At 37.0% G+C, this 16,656-nt stretch overlaps 1 protein-coding gene across 1 annotated transcript in view; it reads right to left on the bottom strand.

Moving 5' to 3' along the window:
• Positions 1-16,656, bottom strand: part of ADGRV1 (adhesion G protein-coupled receptor V1) — a 252,208-nt gene that overhangs the window by 57,152 nt on the left and 178,400 nt on the right. Inside the window, exon 86 of the mRNA XM_062513025.1 lies at positions 16,404-16,582. Coding sequence (XP_062369009.1) covers positions 16,404-16,582 — 179 coding nt within the window. The remainder of the gene's footprint in view (positions 1-16,403; positions 16,583-16,656) is intronic.

Below are 16,656 nucleotides of genomic sequence, written 5' to 3'. Positions count from 1 at the left end.
CTTTTTCAAACTGAGTGAGACTCAATTCAAGAGTGGGCCCAATTTGATATGCTCTATGGCTACCTTGGAGGATGGAAGGATTGGATGGAGGATGGATTTATTTGGAGGTTTTCATGAGCTTTACTACACATGTGTAACAATGTCATCTTCTTACTTTTCATTGCAGCAAGCATTGGCCTGTGATACAACTATGGAACAATTTAAAACAAGTGAGAATTTGAAAAACTGTTTGAAGGGCATTCAGAAATAACAGTGTCCTTGTGAACCTTTTACTAAAGGAAATTCTACTGTGGCTGAGAACAATAAGACTTTGCTCTATGAAACAACCCTCCGTATTATACTCTACATCACTAGTGCCTAATCTCTGTCTAGTGACAAAGAACAAAAATCCTCTCTAATAAACCCATTTCAATGCTTCATAGCACTTCCTCACAGAGACTATTACCCAATGTCAAACTATGCTCTTTATTTGTGCAGTATACACAGGTTACATCTTATCTGAGCCAACATGGCTGTAGGAGAATTATGTTTTCCTTGTTGGCTGCAACATTTCTTTATATACTTGTATATTGCTACTATTCTCCTGTATGGTATTCTTTTAAATCAACAGCTTTCCCATCTTTCTGGAAATATTGTATAATTAAGACTTTTGCTGGTATCCTTGATCACACCACTTAACTGATGTATTTATTATTATGGACTACAGCATGTTTGATAGCATTTCTTCTCAGTACATGCCTAGAGCAGAATGACTTTATGTGTTCTTAAGATTAAATTGCTTAACATACAGGTCCAAATCATGTCTGACTTTACTTCCATAGCATAAAATTGTTGACTCATTCTTAGTTTTCCATCCACAGTACACGAGATCTTTCTGTGGAGAACTGGTAAAGAGCCAGTTATTCCTCATCCTCTCTCTGGCAAGATCCAATTATTTCCACATATTCTCATTAAATTCTGTACTATTTCTTCAGGAGAGATCTCAGATGTCAATAACATCAGGAATTTTCACTGATTTTTAATGCACTTTTCCCCCCAGAGAGAGAATTGGAAAGGAAATGTTAAATTTGTGGGTTAAGAACTACTTAATAATGGAAATACAATAGTATAGTAATACTGAGTATTATGGCAATGGTAATGATGATAATGATAATAAAGATGATAATAATAGACAATTATGATACGGATAATAAAGATAATAATAGCAATATTAACAATAATAATGAGAGAAAGCAACCAAACTTGGAATAAACAAGAGATACACTATACAACTGCACATCACCACTGACAGATGCCCAGTCCATTCCTGAACAACTATCTGTCCCCTTCCCCAGGTGACTATTTGTGTTTATATACTGGATATGAAGTTCTATAGTGTGGAATATCCCTTTGGCCAGTTCATGTTAGCTGTCCTGGCTATGCTCACTCCCAGCTTTTTGTGCAGCTCCTTCCTGGCATTGAATGAAACACTGAAGAGTCCAGGACTTGGGGTGAGGACTATGCAGCTACAGCCAAATCATCAGGATGTTAAAAACATTATTTTCGTTCTGAATACAAAATACACAGTCCTGCGTACCAGCTACTATGAGGAAAATTATATCTGCACCAGCCAAAACAAGGACAATCTGGTTTGTAAAAAACACACATTGAATGAAAAAAGTTCACTCTAGAGCTATGAAGGCCACCCGAGCTCTTATACATTTTTTTTCTGCTCTGAACTCATGGGAAAAAAGATTTCTGATATATTTTGGTTACTTTGGTTTGTGGGGTTTTTCCTAACAGGAAGGGACAATTCCTGGAAAACAAGCAGTCAAGGAACTGTCAATCTACAAGTAAGCAAAACGCAAAATTAGAATATTCCATGTTGTAATGTATTTTGCTGGCTGGAAAACAGAAGTTGAGGAGCTTAAACTGTATCAGTATTGGCAAATGGCCATCAGATTAGTCACAGGAGGTATTAGCTGCATTTAGCAGACTGAAAATGATCAGGATTGCACCTTAGAAGAGCAACCAAACAAAAATTAGAAATGTACTTTCAAGCCCAGGAACTAATGCTTAATGAAAAAAACACAAAAAATTACTTAAAGCACATGCCTTACAATGAAAGATGATAGACAACTCTTGTTTCTTTACTTGAAGCATTTTTTCCAGTGAAACCTCTGAGTTTCAGTTCTAAGCTTTCTTTTCTGTTAAACACTTGTCAAACACTTCTTAGGCAATAATGAGTTAAGTCTAAAATGCAGATCAGCTGAGCTTTTGTCTCTTCCACTGTAGATATTTTCTCAATTTTACTAATTTTCTTTTCTCCTTTCCTTTCTCCCCTTCCTTCCTCCTATTACCCTTTCCTTTCCTTCTCTTCATTACCAATAACTGCAAACTATGTGCAGGCATAGGATGGACAAGCTATGCACCTGCACATATACAGAGAATTTGCCAAGTAAGATATTTTAAATTTACCTTTTGCTATTTATATAACCATTATCAACTAAAACATTGCACAATCCAAACTACATAATAGAAGAGTCATCCTTCCAATATCCAAGGCTGAAAACCACATGTACAACTCCAGTCTAACCATGCGTGTTTACTTTAACCAGTATACAAAATAGCATTTACCAAAACCTTTATTTTCACTGCTAATATGTCTTGCATCATGCTACTGGTTGGACAATCTCTCTCTAAAGACTGGCATAAGACACAAACACAAGAATTCTAAAACAACCCATCTGCAAAGATCTTTTTTTTTTTTTTAGTTTCTTTTGTAAAGGGCAAATGTATTCCAATACAGTAGCAACAGAGGCATCCAAAGCATTACCTTTCCCACCCCCATGACTACAGAAATCAATATTGTTTTCAGATGTTCTCTGAGGAATAACATCATGCATATGGTAGCACTGAGTAATCATTCTGTTATTTATATGTATTATTACATATTAAGCATAGGTTAAGAGGTTAAAATTTCCAATTTGCATCACAGAAAGAAAACTCAGTGATGTAAAATAATTTATACAAGGCTTTTGAGAATTTTAGTGTAAGGTCAAGAAGTACAATAAAGGGATTACAGCTACCAAGAAAATACTTAGACAGTCAGTTCTCTCTGTTTCTATTTGCATTTGCATAAAAGTATAGCTTAAAACAACATTTTGGAACCAAATGTTGGTCCAATGTTGGCACAATGTGTCAGGCAAGTGAAAACAGAAAACAAGAATCTGACTTGGTGAGGGACACCCACTAGTATAGATCTAAGGATATATGATCAAGCACAGATCCTCTTTCCATCCAAAATTTCTAAGTTTGTTTTGCATCACTCCAATTCGGTAAATTTTAAACAATGCCAATGCAGAGATTGTAAGAGGTCATTATGGATGATCGTAGGTAAGATTTGACTCCTTCTATCCTCTACAGCCTGTCAACATTACTCAAACCCTACTCCAGTCCTTGGAGCTTTCTGGTGGATTCCCTTTGGGGGGATGCCAGGTGCCCTCCAAGCTGCTCTATTGCCTCCCACCTCAGCAAGACAGAGAGGAAGGGTGGGACAGCAAATAAGATGAAAAACACCTATGGGTCAGATAAAAGCAGTTTAATAAAGCAAAGGACAAGTTTGCATGTGGAAGAAAAAGGAAAAGACTTGTGGTCTACTTCCCATTAGCAGGTGATGTTCAGTCACTTCCCAGGAAGCAGGATTCGAGCATGTGCAGCATTTACTCCATAAGATAAACATCATAACAACAAATGTGGTCCCTTCAGTCTCCTTCCTCTTAGGTTTTATATCTGAGCAGACAGGATATATTATGGAATATTCCTTGGATCAGCTTGTGTCAGCTGTCCTGGCCATGTCCCGTCCTTGCTCACCCCCAGCCAGAAAACTCCAGCTACTATGGAAAAAAGTCTTAATAATATAATGTACTGCAGTTACATAATAACATGCATTAAAAGGAAGGCTATGGATACCTTGATCAAGATATGACCAAAAGGCCATGGCAGCTGTTCTGAAGTTGAGCATTTATGGTTGTGTATTCTGCATTTCTCACATCTCATTATTCATAGCAACATAAGTTATTATATTATGAATAATCTTGACAATTTTTAAAAGAAAAAGTGATATCTTGAGTAAATTGAACACTGTAAGGCAAGCACAGTGGTACTGTGACTCCGGGAGAACAATATGTCCTCTTTTGTGACTCAGTGCTTCAGTATGAGTATACTGAGCTAGAACCTCTGGGATAACTTTTCTACTAGACTAAGAAGGGAAGAATGATTTTGCATTGCTCAGCAAAATTTACAGTTTCATCACAATACTCTAAATTACACTTGGCAAGCTAGAGAAGTTGTTCAAACAATGGAAGCTGACTGAAATGCAATCTGGGCTTCTATTTTGATTACTTTCCAATATGCAAGGGTTTCTTTCAGCAAGAAGTTCCTCTCAGGAAATAGATTTTGGTTTTGTATACTCAGCAACAAGACAGTAGCTAATAATAACAGGAGGAAGCTATCTGATTTATATTTGCATGAGGTAACTCCAAATAATGGTCTGATAGGGAGCTGAAAGCAGCACTAGTTTATGACTGAATCAAACAGTGATGTGGGAGCTTTCAAAGAGGCATGACATAGCTGACATCTCACTGACTTGGCAGGATAACGTTGCCACAGGCTCTCCTACATTTTTTGGAAAATTCCTGAAACTTCCTTCTTTTTTCTTTTTTTTAAAATTATTTGCAAACAAACAGCATGCTTAATGCATGTTTGTCAAGTCATATGAACTGCATCAAATTTTAAACTGAAGTCTGATCTTCCTACTTTGAGTCGCAGTACAGTATTATAAATCAGTTCAAATCTCAGAATAATTAGAAAAAACTCTTAGAAGTGTATTTGTTAGACAATGGAAATTTCTAATGAGACAATTTAAGATTTTTAAATGTTATTTATATATGTACATGCTCTTCTGAGAAATGATTTCCTGATCTCTTTCTATAAAATTACAGGCAACTGTGAGAACTGGGTCCAAAAGACAAGGAATTGGATTCTAAAATCTGACTGCACTGGAATTAGGAGGTGCATAATGATTACAGAAGTTTTAAAAAAAACATTGGTATTGTGGCAGAGCTACATTCTATGGAAAAAAAAAAAAAGGTTTTCTAATATCAGTGGGTTCCAGTCCTTAGAAATTACCTACTGTGTAAAGCAACTCTGAAATTTAAGGTGACAGACAGAACAATTGCAAATATTACACTTCCATCTGCATTATATATATCGGAAGATATTTAAATGTCAGTTCCTGTTGCTTTTAGTCCTGAAAAAAAAATTTTTTTGCAATTTATACAGTGAATTTGCTAAAAATAAGTAGGTTTTCTACCAGCCAGACAAGACATTTAGGAAAGCTAAGAAAATGTCATGTAAAAGAAATTAGAAACTGAACAAAATGTACCAGTATTTTAAGATTTCTCAGAATTTTGGGGTTTTTTAATCTAAACAATACAGTGTTCATTGAACTTCTACCATAAGCTCATGTTGGTGCTGTTACTGATAAGCAAAGAATACCAATACAAGTAAATGCTCTTATTTAACTACAGACACCTCTTCCTAATATTCGCAAGGGTTTTTTAAAACCTTGTCTCAATTCTTATCATCAAACAATGCAGCCACAGAACCCTCGTCTCTCGATGTTATCAGATACTTTTGCAATGTGTAGAGTTATGTATGTTTAGGGTTTTCATAGTGCCTTTTTTTCCCCTGCTTTGCAAACAGCCACATCTCTCAGTACTGTGTGTTCAGGACATAGCACAGGGAGGAAACTTGTGGGTTTTTCTGCTCTGGAGGAAGTATCAGTTTGCTTTCTCATAACCAGCCTCAAACTTCTTAGCCTGAAGAGTGCAGAGGCTGCACCCCACTTGTTACAGTTTGAGTGCTCCTGACTCCACCAGCCCTTTTTTAAGGGGGTTTTCCAAGGCTGTTAGCCACATTGCTGTGCTGGGGGAACAGATTTGGAGCTAAGCTGCTTCTTGCAGCTGTGTGTGCAGAGATGTGAAACACCCCCTCTGCAAAACCAGCCTCTGCCCCACATCACCTGTCCAGCTGGAGCTAAAAGTTTACTTCTGTGTACCTTCACAAAAAGTCCTGTTCTCTGTATGATGTGCAAGTTCTCAATAAACACATAGCCGTGTTGTTCTATGAGCTGTTTCCCATGTTATATATCTTCCTCCATGGTAAGAACCATACAAGTTTTGGAGTAAAAATGTTGAAAAATTTCTGATTCAATTTGCCCTATTTACCTAAGAAAGACAGTGTGTAAGAACTCAAACCAGAGGGGAAAAGAACAACCTATAATTTCAGCAAAACAATTGATTGAGAAAGATTGTATATACCTAAGCAATTAGTTTGAAATAGAAAATGAAAAGGTGAGTGCTTTCCCTGTAGTGGCACCTAAAGAATTCCAACATGATGTTATTCTTCCTTTTATTTCATAGCTTTTCCTCAAAAGGAAATTGGGATTTTCTCTGGAACACTGAACACCATCTGCTCATGGGTCAAGTTAAGCAATTCTCAGGGGACTCATAATAGCTGCCCAAAGAATTCCGTGCAGCTGTGAAACAAGTCACACCCTTGTACAAGTACATTTTGAAATGCCTGTAATCAAATACTATTGCCCAAAGCTGAACACAGTTAGACTGATTGTTTTGATTCAGTGCTGCACTGGGCCTCAGTCACCTCACCAGGATGACAGGAAAATGAACACCCAAGAAATCTCTAACTGCCCATACAATTGTTGTGGAGGTTGTTTAGTATGAAGAAAAATGAAATCTGTATTTGTGTTTGATGAATTTAAATTAGTTTATGTCTCATGCAGATTAACTCAGAGAAAGGTCCATATGTTTTATTTCATACATAATTCCACATCAAAAAAATAATTATTTTCCTTATCTTTTGCATGTAAGTTTCAAGTGAAATGCAATTTTTTTAATAATAGTTCTCCCATATTGTATAGAGTGAAAACGTGGCATAAACCCTTTGGCATTATTTAGTTTCCTTTTCATTTCTGTTGTCTATGCAGCAAAAGAAAGAGGAAAAAAGCATGAAGGAAAGAAGAGAAGGAGGGTAAAAAGGCAATTTAAATACAGGTAAGACTGTTTTGGTTAAGAAATGTAGGCTCAGAAACAGCAGAATTAGAACTGCCAGAAATTAACTCAAGGCTTGCCCATTCTTGTTTACATTTGGACAGATTGTCTTGATAATTTTTTGAAAGCCAAATCTAAATCCATGGGAATTACTGCTAGAAATTTCATCCTATCATCTTCACTGACATGTCAAAATTTATTATGAGTAGCACCATATTCATTAATGGAGGTACTCATGAGTAAATACCAGTGACAGAAAACATTGGGGAAAATCCAGTCCTCCGTGAACAAAGGATGAAGAAATGCCAAGATGTTGTTTTGGAACAGCAAGGAACAGAATCTTCAGAAGATTCAGTCTGAGTCAGTGAGTGCAACAACAGTCTTGTCAATAAACCAGACCTATTGCATAACAAAGCAAAAAAAAAAAAAAAAAGTTTCCTTGTTGCTCTCTCCTGCTGCTGTTATTATAGAGCTAAACAGTTGGAAAAAGGGGGAAATGAAAAAGAATGGAACAATGCAAAATGAAAATTAAGAAACAATGCTTTTCTATAATGAGAACCCAAAAGATCATCTGCTGTTGTTTTAGAACACAGCTTATTGTGTTTCAGTCTTCTCATTATATGATCTTCTGAAAATTTCTCTGAACAATTTTATACAGAGTTTTTTAACTTTGTCTTTGTTTTTGTCTTGTCTTTTCCTTTTTTTTTCTTTCTACTGTTGAGAGTTGATACTAAGGAAACACAGTTACCAAAGAAGAAGCAAGGACGGAGCATAAGCACTGCATTAATACAGCTGAGGCTTTGAGGAACTGGAAGCTCTGGAGTTCCCAGGCATCTCATTCCAGAAATCCCAGATGTGCAGCCTTCAGAATTTGACCAAGAAACTAAGCTGTCAGAAACCTGCTTGAAATCTCTTACGGCAAGGTTCTTGCTAACACTGCAATTTTAAAATTACATAAGGAGCAATGTGTCTGATTTCAGCTAATTATCTTGCTCCTGTTTAAATCCAAGGTTTCCTCCTTATGTCTATGAGTCATTATCAGTGGCTTTGAAACTACAATACATTTTTGTGGCTTTTTTGTTTAATTTTGTTTTTTTACTACTTAATATTAGTTAGAGTTTCTCCAATGCAAAAAAAAAAATAAGTTTCCCTTACAGTATCTTTTAAGACACTCTTATCTTACTTTTCCTATGCATTCTCTAAACCCAGTCTCTAAACAAATCTAGCTGAAAAAGAAGACACTTTCATGTGAAAACTGTCAAACATAAATGAAGCTCACGTTCACAGTCCTGCTCTTTGGCAAGAAGAATATCTGCAAAATATGTCTTTTCAGTTTTACTGTTTTTCTCTAAGCCACACCAACAATTAAATGGAATACTAATAACAGAAATCAGTCTGCTAAAGCTGAATTCCTTTTACTCATGTGTATCTTAGTAAAGGTCAGTGACATAAACCTTTATTTACTGGAGCTTTTACATTGAGCAGACAAGAGTTTGCCTTCCCAAGTACAACTCATTGCACTAAATACACTAAAATGTACTTCATGGAACTACAATCTGAGCACAATTTGAGTGGTTGCAGAACAGCCCTGTGGTGAAATTAAAATGACAAAAAAAACCCCAAACAAACAAAAAAACCCCCACCCAGCCAAACAAAAATCCTACTATTTTTTTCACCTCTTTTTTAGAAAGATCAAATACAAGAAGGTGTATATACATGGACTCAGTTTGTCAGCATTAATGGGGTAGTCGGAATTAATGGCTGGTAGTGATCTCACTTTTGCTTATTTTAGCATTTCCCAATTTATTCTGGAATATCAGATGAAGGTTTTTCTAATTTGGTGGAAAACAGATAAACTGAGAACAATTTGGTTTAGTAGCAGCAGGCTGTATCTTACTGATTAAAGATGACAAAGCAGGAAGGATGACATTTCTAGTTACTTGTACAACCTTGAAAGCAAATACGAAACTTTTAAAAGCTGTCAGTGACAGGGATGCAAGCCTTCATCCTGCAGATGTTCTTTGATACTTCTGTCATAATACTAGAGGGGCTTCAGAAAAGTTCCTGGAGGTTTTTTTTGGGCGCAAGAATCCCTTCATCTGAACCTGTTTGAAGGATCAGGCCTCATGGGTGGGTACAACTTTCACCCATAACAAACTATCTTCTCAACCCTTTATCATGGCAGCATGATGCTATGATTTGAAAGAAATTAACCACCCCATAATGACTGGAAGTTTTACAATAACAAATATTTTTCTCTACTCATGTTTCAAAATTCCATCAGTCAAAACAGCAATAATTTACCTTTCTTTATTGTAGTTCTTTAAAAGCACAGTACAGTGATTATGCCAGACTCTGATGTGCTAAGATTTGCTTATCATTAACAGGAAATATTTGCCAAGATATAAAAGACAGTCAACCCCCTGCCACTCTCCCCAGCAATTTCCCCCCACTGAAAAGTTATATAATGAGGGATAAGTGAAAGGTAATTAAAGCAATCCCATTTAGAAGTGAGGTATTTAAAAAATAATCCTTAGCAATTGGTAGCACATCAGGTAGCTTCCTTGGAAGCACAGGAAAAGTTTAGAAAATAAAGCACAAGTATAGGAAACAAAAAGGCCAAACTTGTACTTTATTAACCTATTCTGTAGGTTTTTCCCTATATAAGTATCTATATCTATATCTACCTTTATCTATACCTATATCTATACCTATATCTAATCTATATCTATAGCTATGTATAAGAATGCCTGTAGTGTGGTGCTGTGTCAACATAACTGAAATAGCTCTGGTACGTCAGAAACATTTATCCTACAGTAGCGCAGAGCTCAGGATGGTTTAATTTACTATATAGAAAAGGATAAAGCAGAAAATGGTGAGAAATCAGCAGTGAAAACTGCAGGCTTTTTGACCCTCAACTTCAGCTGAGTGGTTCATGAAGCACTTGGCTTTGCATACAGATAGTCAAGCATCATTCTGTGATGAGGTCTAGCAAAAGCAGTTCGCAATAGCTTTTAAATCCTGCATGATGTGCCAGTGAACTGAGGAAAAAGGGAGATGGAAAAACTGAGGTAATAGGAAAAAGAAGCTGTAGAGAGTGCAATGCAGGGAGACACTTCCAAGTCCATGCAGAATACAAAACCAGGCATTAGAAGATGGGAATTCCTCGTACATTCATCATACAAGCCTCTTCCTCAATATGTCTTCATGTACAATTAAAATCCCTGAATTCTTTTTGTGGCACTTCTTAGCTGTTTTCTTACCTATTCCTGCCTGTTAAAGTTTGGTGATTCAAATGTTGCTCACGGCTGAATTCAATTCACTTTTGAAGTAATATGGAAAAGGAGACATGAGATTTAATCCAAATGCTTGGACAGAAATTAGCTCACTCAAGTTAAAATATTCTGGTTACTGGTCCTTGGTTTAAAGAAAGCAGAACTCCATTTTAGGGAACAGCTAGTAAGCCAGGGATCTGTTCCTGGGATGCGTGCCAACACTGAGACAGTCATACAACTGGGTGAGACCCAAAGCAGCACCCAGTATATTTTTCTGTTTGGGTTAAGGGGAAATGCACAGGACTGACAGACATTCAGTTAGAAAAGAAATCACTGCACAAAGTGCCCATAACTCACTGCAAAGGCCCTGGCACCAAAACACATTTTCTATGGAGCTTCTTATCCCAATAAAGTTAACAATGGCTCTGCTCTGGTTTCAGTTAATTCCTTCTCAGTAGATGGTACAAGAGCTGTGTTTTGGATTGGAATGAGAATAGTGTTGGTAAGACACTAATGCCTTGGGTTTTTGCTAGTCACAGTTACCCTAAGTGAGAAGGCAGGCAAAATAAACTGGAAAGGAACATGGCTGGAACAGGGGACCTGAACTGACCTAAGGGGTATTTCCACACCACAGAATTTCATGGCCAGTATATAAAATGGTAAGTGCAGTCAATCTGGGTTCAGGAAGGAGTATTCAGCATCAACCACCTGGTAGAGACAAATTGTATTGTGCATGACTTCAAAAAAATAAAATAATTGTTATTATTGTAATCACTGTGATTATGAATATTTTCAAATATTATTTTCTTTTCAATTATTTTTTTCAATTAGTAAGTGCCCTTTATTTCTATATACAAATTTCATTTTGATGCTCCTCCCCATTCAATTGGGATGGAGGAGGAAGAGAGGAGGAGGTGAAGCATAGTGTTTCATGTCCACCTGGGCTGAAAACCATGACAGGCTGATCTGCTCCCTGAGCCATCCCTATGAGTAAGATTCAGAAGAATTTCAGTGTGAGCAACAAGAAGACCTGTAACTCTTAAACAAAGCAAAATTCATTGTTTTCAGCTTTCTTTAAGCTTTTTTTCCCTGTCCCACAGATGTGGGACATAGTCACAGATCCAGTGATTACCTGCAAAAAAACCCCCTCTGTTTTAAGCTGGACTGTAGAGGACATAGAAATATTTTGGGTTTTTTTTCAGAAAGGAATGTCACTGGAGAATCTTTTTCATTATTTCTCATAGATAGTTCATGAAATTATACGGTTTTGAGAACATTTAGCTTAACCTTTTTTGTGCTATGAGAAAATATGAATTTGAATCCAAGTGCATGGATATTTGTACAAATTTAAAGTATTGTAATGGCACATATCTTCTTCTGTACTCCATTTGCCACATGGGATTTTAAAGAGGAAAATGAATGTGTAACAGGGATTCTCCTGACAAAGGAGATCATTCTTCCCTTGGGCAAATACAGGATCCTGCTAAAATAGAGACACTTCTAAAAACTGGAGAGCTTAACAGAGGGAGAAGAGCAAGTAAAAGACAGCCTCAAACAGAATCACAGAATTAATTAGGTTGGAACTCTGAGATCATTGAGTCCAACCTGTAACCAAACACCACACCAACTAGACTAGGGCACTAAATGCCACACCCAACCTTTCCTTAAATACCTCCAGGTGACTTCACTACATCCCTGAACAGCCCATTCCAACATCTAGTCACTCGTTCTGTGAAGAAATTCCCTGGTGCATCTTGAGATTACGTCCTCTTGTTCTGTCACTGGTTGTCTGGGAGAAGAGGCTGGTTGCCACCTGACTACAATCTCCTTTCAGGGAGTTGTAGAGTGATAAGGCCTCCTCTGAGACTCCTTTTCTCCAGGCTTAGCCACTCCTCACAGGACTTGTGTTCCAGATCTTTCCCCAGCTCTGTTGCCCTTCTCTGGACACACTCAAGCACCCCAATAACCTTCCTAAATTGAGGAGTCCAAAACTGAACCCAGCACTTGAGGTGTGGCCTCACCAGTGCCCAGTACTGGAGGACGATCACTGCTCTGGTCCTGCTGGACACGTATTTCTGACCCAGGCCAGGATGCCCTTGGCCTTCTGGGCCACCTGGCCACAGCTCAGCTCTTGCTCAGCCAGCTGTTGACTAGTACCCCCAGACATATTTTGCTGAGCCACTTTTGAGCCACTCTGTCCCCAGCCTGTAGCTCTGCATGGGGCTGTTGTGGTTGAAGTGCAGGACCCAGAAACTGGTCTTGTTGAACCTCCTTCTTTTGGTGTTGGCCAATCAACCCAGCCTGTCCGGTCCCTCTGCAGAGCTTTCCTGCCCTCCAGCCGATCAACACTCCCATTCAACTTCTTGTCAATCACAAATTTTCTAATGGTAGACTCAATCCTCTCATCCAGATTATCAATAAAGACAATTAAACAAGACTGGGCCAACATTGATCCTTGAGAAAACATGAACACAATCTCCTGTTTTGTGGGATCTAGAGAAAATTATAGTTGGCCGCAATTAAAAAAAAAAAAAAGGTAGGATACAGCATGACAAAAATCATGCTTGAAATACAGCATTTGCAAAGATCCAGTGGACAGGGAGACATTTGCATGTAAACCTTTAAATTTTTATTCTGTGAAGTGTAATCATTTCTAATTTTCTATTTTTCTAAGGTTACTGTTTTATCTTATACTCTAATAATAAAGCCCTTCGGCCTTCTTATGTGAATTTGATTCCAAGAAGGTCTAGTCAGACTCAAAGCTTAAAGCGGCAACAAAAGCAGTTCCTGAGCTTATAAAAACAAGTTATTGTAGGTAAGAGATTTAAAATACCCAAATGGATAAAAGATCAAGCTAACCTTTTAGAAATTCAGATTCTTTTTTTTAATTAAATAAAGTAAATCTTTCAGTTATTTTTCTGAGAAGTTTTATCTTAGCAAAACATTAGAGTGGTGTTTTTTCTAATAGATCTCTTAAAGTACAAAGACACACTTCACTTAATATGGTGAAAAACATAAGGGGGCAAACTGGAACTGTAGATACTGACAAAGAGATGTATAGCACAATGGAGAGGTGAGGCGAAAGATAAATCTGAGTAATTACATAAAATCCTCTCTCCAGTTTCATCCTGGTCACTTGTCACTCTCTAACATTTACAAAACAAAGATGCAAGTAAAAGAGCTAAAATACAAATCTTCAACAGTAAAGTAGCTTTCTAATTTCTCTTGTAGCCCTGAAATTTCAATGCTGTTGGAAGTTGGTGAACCATACTCATTTGCAAGATTTGCCCTAACTCATCTGCTTCTGAGATCAGAAGCCAGATATATTTAATGAGAAGTATCAACTTTTGTTTATAACAATGAGTTTTAAGGTTAATTATACTACACTCACTGGTCTTGTACCTAAGTGATTGCCCAGAACTCTAAAAGATGTTATAAAAAACTCTGTACTACTCTAAAATTGCCCAGAATCTTTTCCAGTCTTATTCAAGGAGACTTCAACCTTTGCAGTTGAGCAATGGGGGAATCAGCAAAGAGAGGCATGAAAGAGCCCTTCTGCATCAGTAAGATCTTTCACTTATCATTGAACTCCAGCCTTAAAAAAAAAAAAAAAAAAAAGCTTCTTGGTGGCATTTATACAGACAAATTTACCCGTATTTAAAAAAAATAATTCTAGTGCCAAAGAGAGAAAACTGTTCATACCACATATAAACACTGCTAATTATTAAACTAATCAACAGTATACTACTGGTTTGTACCAGTAGTCACAGTATAAAGTCACAGTATAAAATACAGGCATTTTCATGTAGAATTAGTCCTATCTGGAGGGAAACTCTATCATAATACTTCTCTGAAGCATAAATACCAACACAACTGAACTCATATTTTGTTCAGTGCAAGCATAAAATTAACTTCTCTAAACATAGCTATAGTATTGACTATTAATTGTACCCATGGCGTATTGGTTAAGAACAAAACAGTTGGTCAGACACCACACTAAATAATGCAAGTATGGGCTGCCTGGAGTAGTGATTGCTAAGGAGAGAGTTAGGATAACAGGCTTCATTACTTTTATTACTTTAAGAAGTCTTCCAGCTATCATACGCGAGGATTTCTTACCAGCACGCTATTGTTCTCAAACAGCTTCTGAGGCCGATTCTGAAGTCAGTACATAATGAGTTTAGATTTGGAAATATCCTTGTCACTTTTTCCACTACAGCATTCTGGTTTGGAGAAAACAAACCAAGTCCTGCAGTTCAATCTGTCCCCTTTTCTACATTCTGTCTTTCAAAGTCATCTTGTATAAATAAGAACAAGTCTTATTACAGCGCTATTCAAATCAGCATTTATGCTATCTATGAAAATACTTGCAGATATCTCTTACAGTGTTCACATTGACTGAGATGGAATAAGCTGCACATTGACTAAGCTTGGGATGATTTCTGGCATTTTTTCACTGTAATAGAATGCTGAAAAAGTTTCATATTTAATTTGTGCGAGGGGTTGGACTGAGTAGCAAGGCTTGTTTTTCAAAGAATAAGATATGGACATCAAAAGAAACAACTGGAAAACCGTGTTTCACTAGATAATGATACCATCAACCCACAATTTGGCTGCAGTTGGAGAATTTGATTATATTACACATATTCCTTGTGTTTACTATGCACAAAGAAGCATTTTACCGTAAAGAAAAACATACATTCTGTGAAGAAATATTGATGTATATGGCATGATATACAGCTGTGGAGCACTCCCTGATAGAACATTGCTGAAGAACACCAATGGTCTGTTGTTGTGGACCTCAGTTATATTTCTGAGTTGAGATGGTGGCTATGAATGTGGAACTAAACTTCAGCTGACATGGTCATAGAATTTGCAGTACCCAGTATCACTCATTTACATCAAAATCAGGTATTGCTGCTAACCATGCACAGTACAGATTCCCACACAGATATTTTTACACAAATAATATTTATAGGGCTACGCGCACACACGTGTGTGTATGTGTGTGTTGCATATACTTAAACCTCAGTAAGAAATTCAATTATCTACTTGTCATAGGAATTCCCTTTGTGTGACAAAAATGCACACTGTATCTTCCTCTTCTATTAAAGACAGATGAATATTCTCCTGCTGTGGGTCTACCCTGAAAACAACCTCATACGATGTTTTCATAAAAAGGATTTGTACATTGATTTGTTTTAAAAAGAAGATGTGTGTTTAGTCTTTTCTGCACATGAAGCATGGAATTATGATACAAAATCAGTAAGTATATTATCCTCATATCCTAGAAGAGCTATCATCACAGATTAAGTGTGCCAGAATAGAAGAGGAAAGAAAAAAGTTAGGAAAGAGCAAAACTATTTATCTATCCACTTAAATGCATCTGGTTCTATGAAGATATACTGTTTTAATTAAGACAGCTTTCCATGCTTATATACAGCTTTGAAAGGGCTGTGATAATTGTCAACAATACAGCAATTCTCAAATTTGGAGCAATTTGGAATATAATATATTCATTATTACAAGAGAAATAATTCAGGTAAAAATATTTGACATGATAATGTAATACTTCTTAGTAAAGCATATATTTAATAACATAAGAGAAGGGGAGGTTAAGGCTTGATTTGGTGTTGAGGTTTTTTATCACAGAAATTAAATGGAGGAAAACCATGCTCTTTTCCTCATTCTGCAGCAGAAGCCATTTCTGTCCTTTAGCCTTGAATTGCACATTCTCAGAAAAAAATAAATAATTTAGTCACTAAGCAGACATGCTTGAGCTAGCTCTGCCCGAAGGAGAAACTGGAGCAAAGCCCAACTGCACAGAAAGTGCTGTATTGCACTGTACTGAGTGACACATTTACCTTGTTTCCACCAAATGAGGAGTCCCCTGACCATTTCTTCACTTGAATGTGGACATACCCCCTTCTCTACATAGAAGAAAATTAAGTACAAACCAAAATAGATAGTACAATAGTTTTCAAGGCAGTTCATGCTTTTTTAAGGAAACACTTACAGATCACCGTAGACAAGGCCATAAATCTGTGCTGTGCTGTGATGGTAAATTCCTCTCAGGATAATTAGAAGAAGGATAACAACAAAAGCTGGAAGCCCCCAACTCAAAAGGAAATAAAGCAGATAGCGTCTCTCCGTGTGTTCATCGTTCATCACAAGGACATACCAGAAATTAACAGCCTGAAGAATAATGCACAAAAACAGTCAATAGACTTGCTAGTGATAAACTATGCAAAAAACTCTGAAGGTCACAA

The sequence above is a fragment of the Cinclus cinclus genome, chromosome Z, assembly GCF_963662255.1.
Source record: "Cinclus cinclus chromosome Z, bCinCin1.1, whole genome shotgun sequence".
Lineage (NCBI taxonomy): Eukaryota > Metazoa > Chordata > Aves > Passeriformes > Cinclidae > Cinclus > Cinclus cinclus.
The sequence above is the reverse complement of the archived record's forward strand: the minus strand, read 5'-3'. Positions and strand labels throughout refer to the sequence as shown.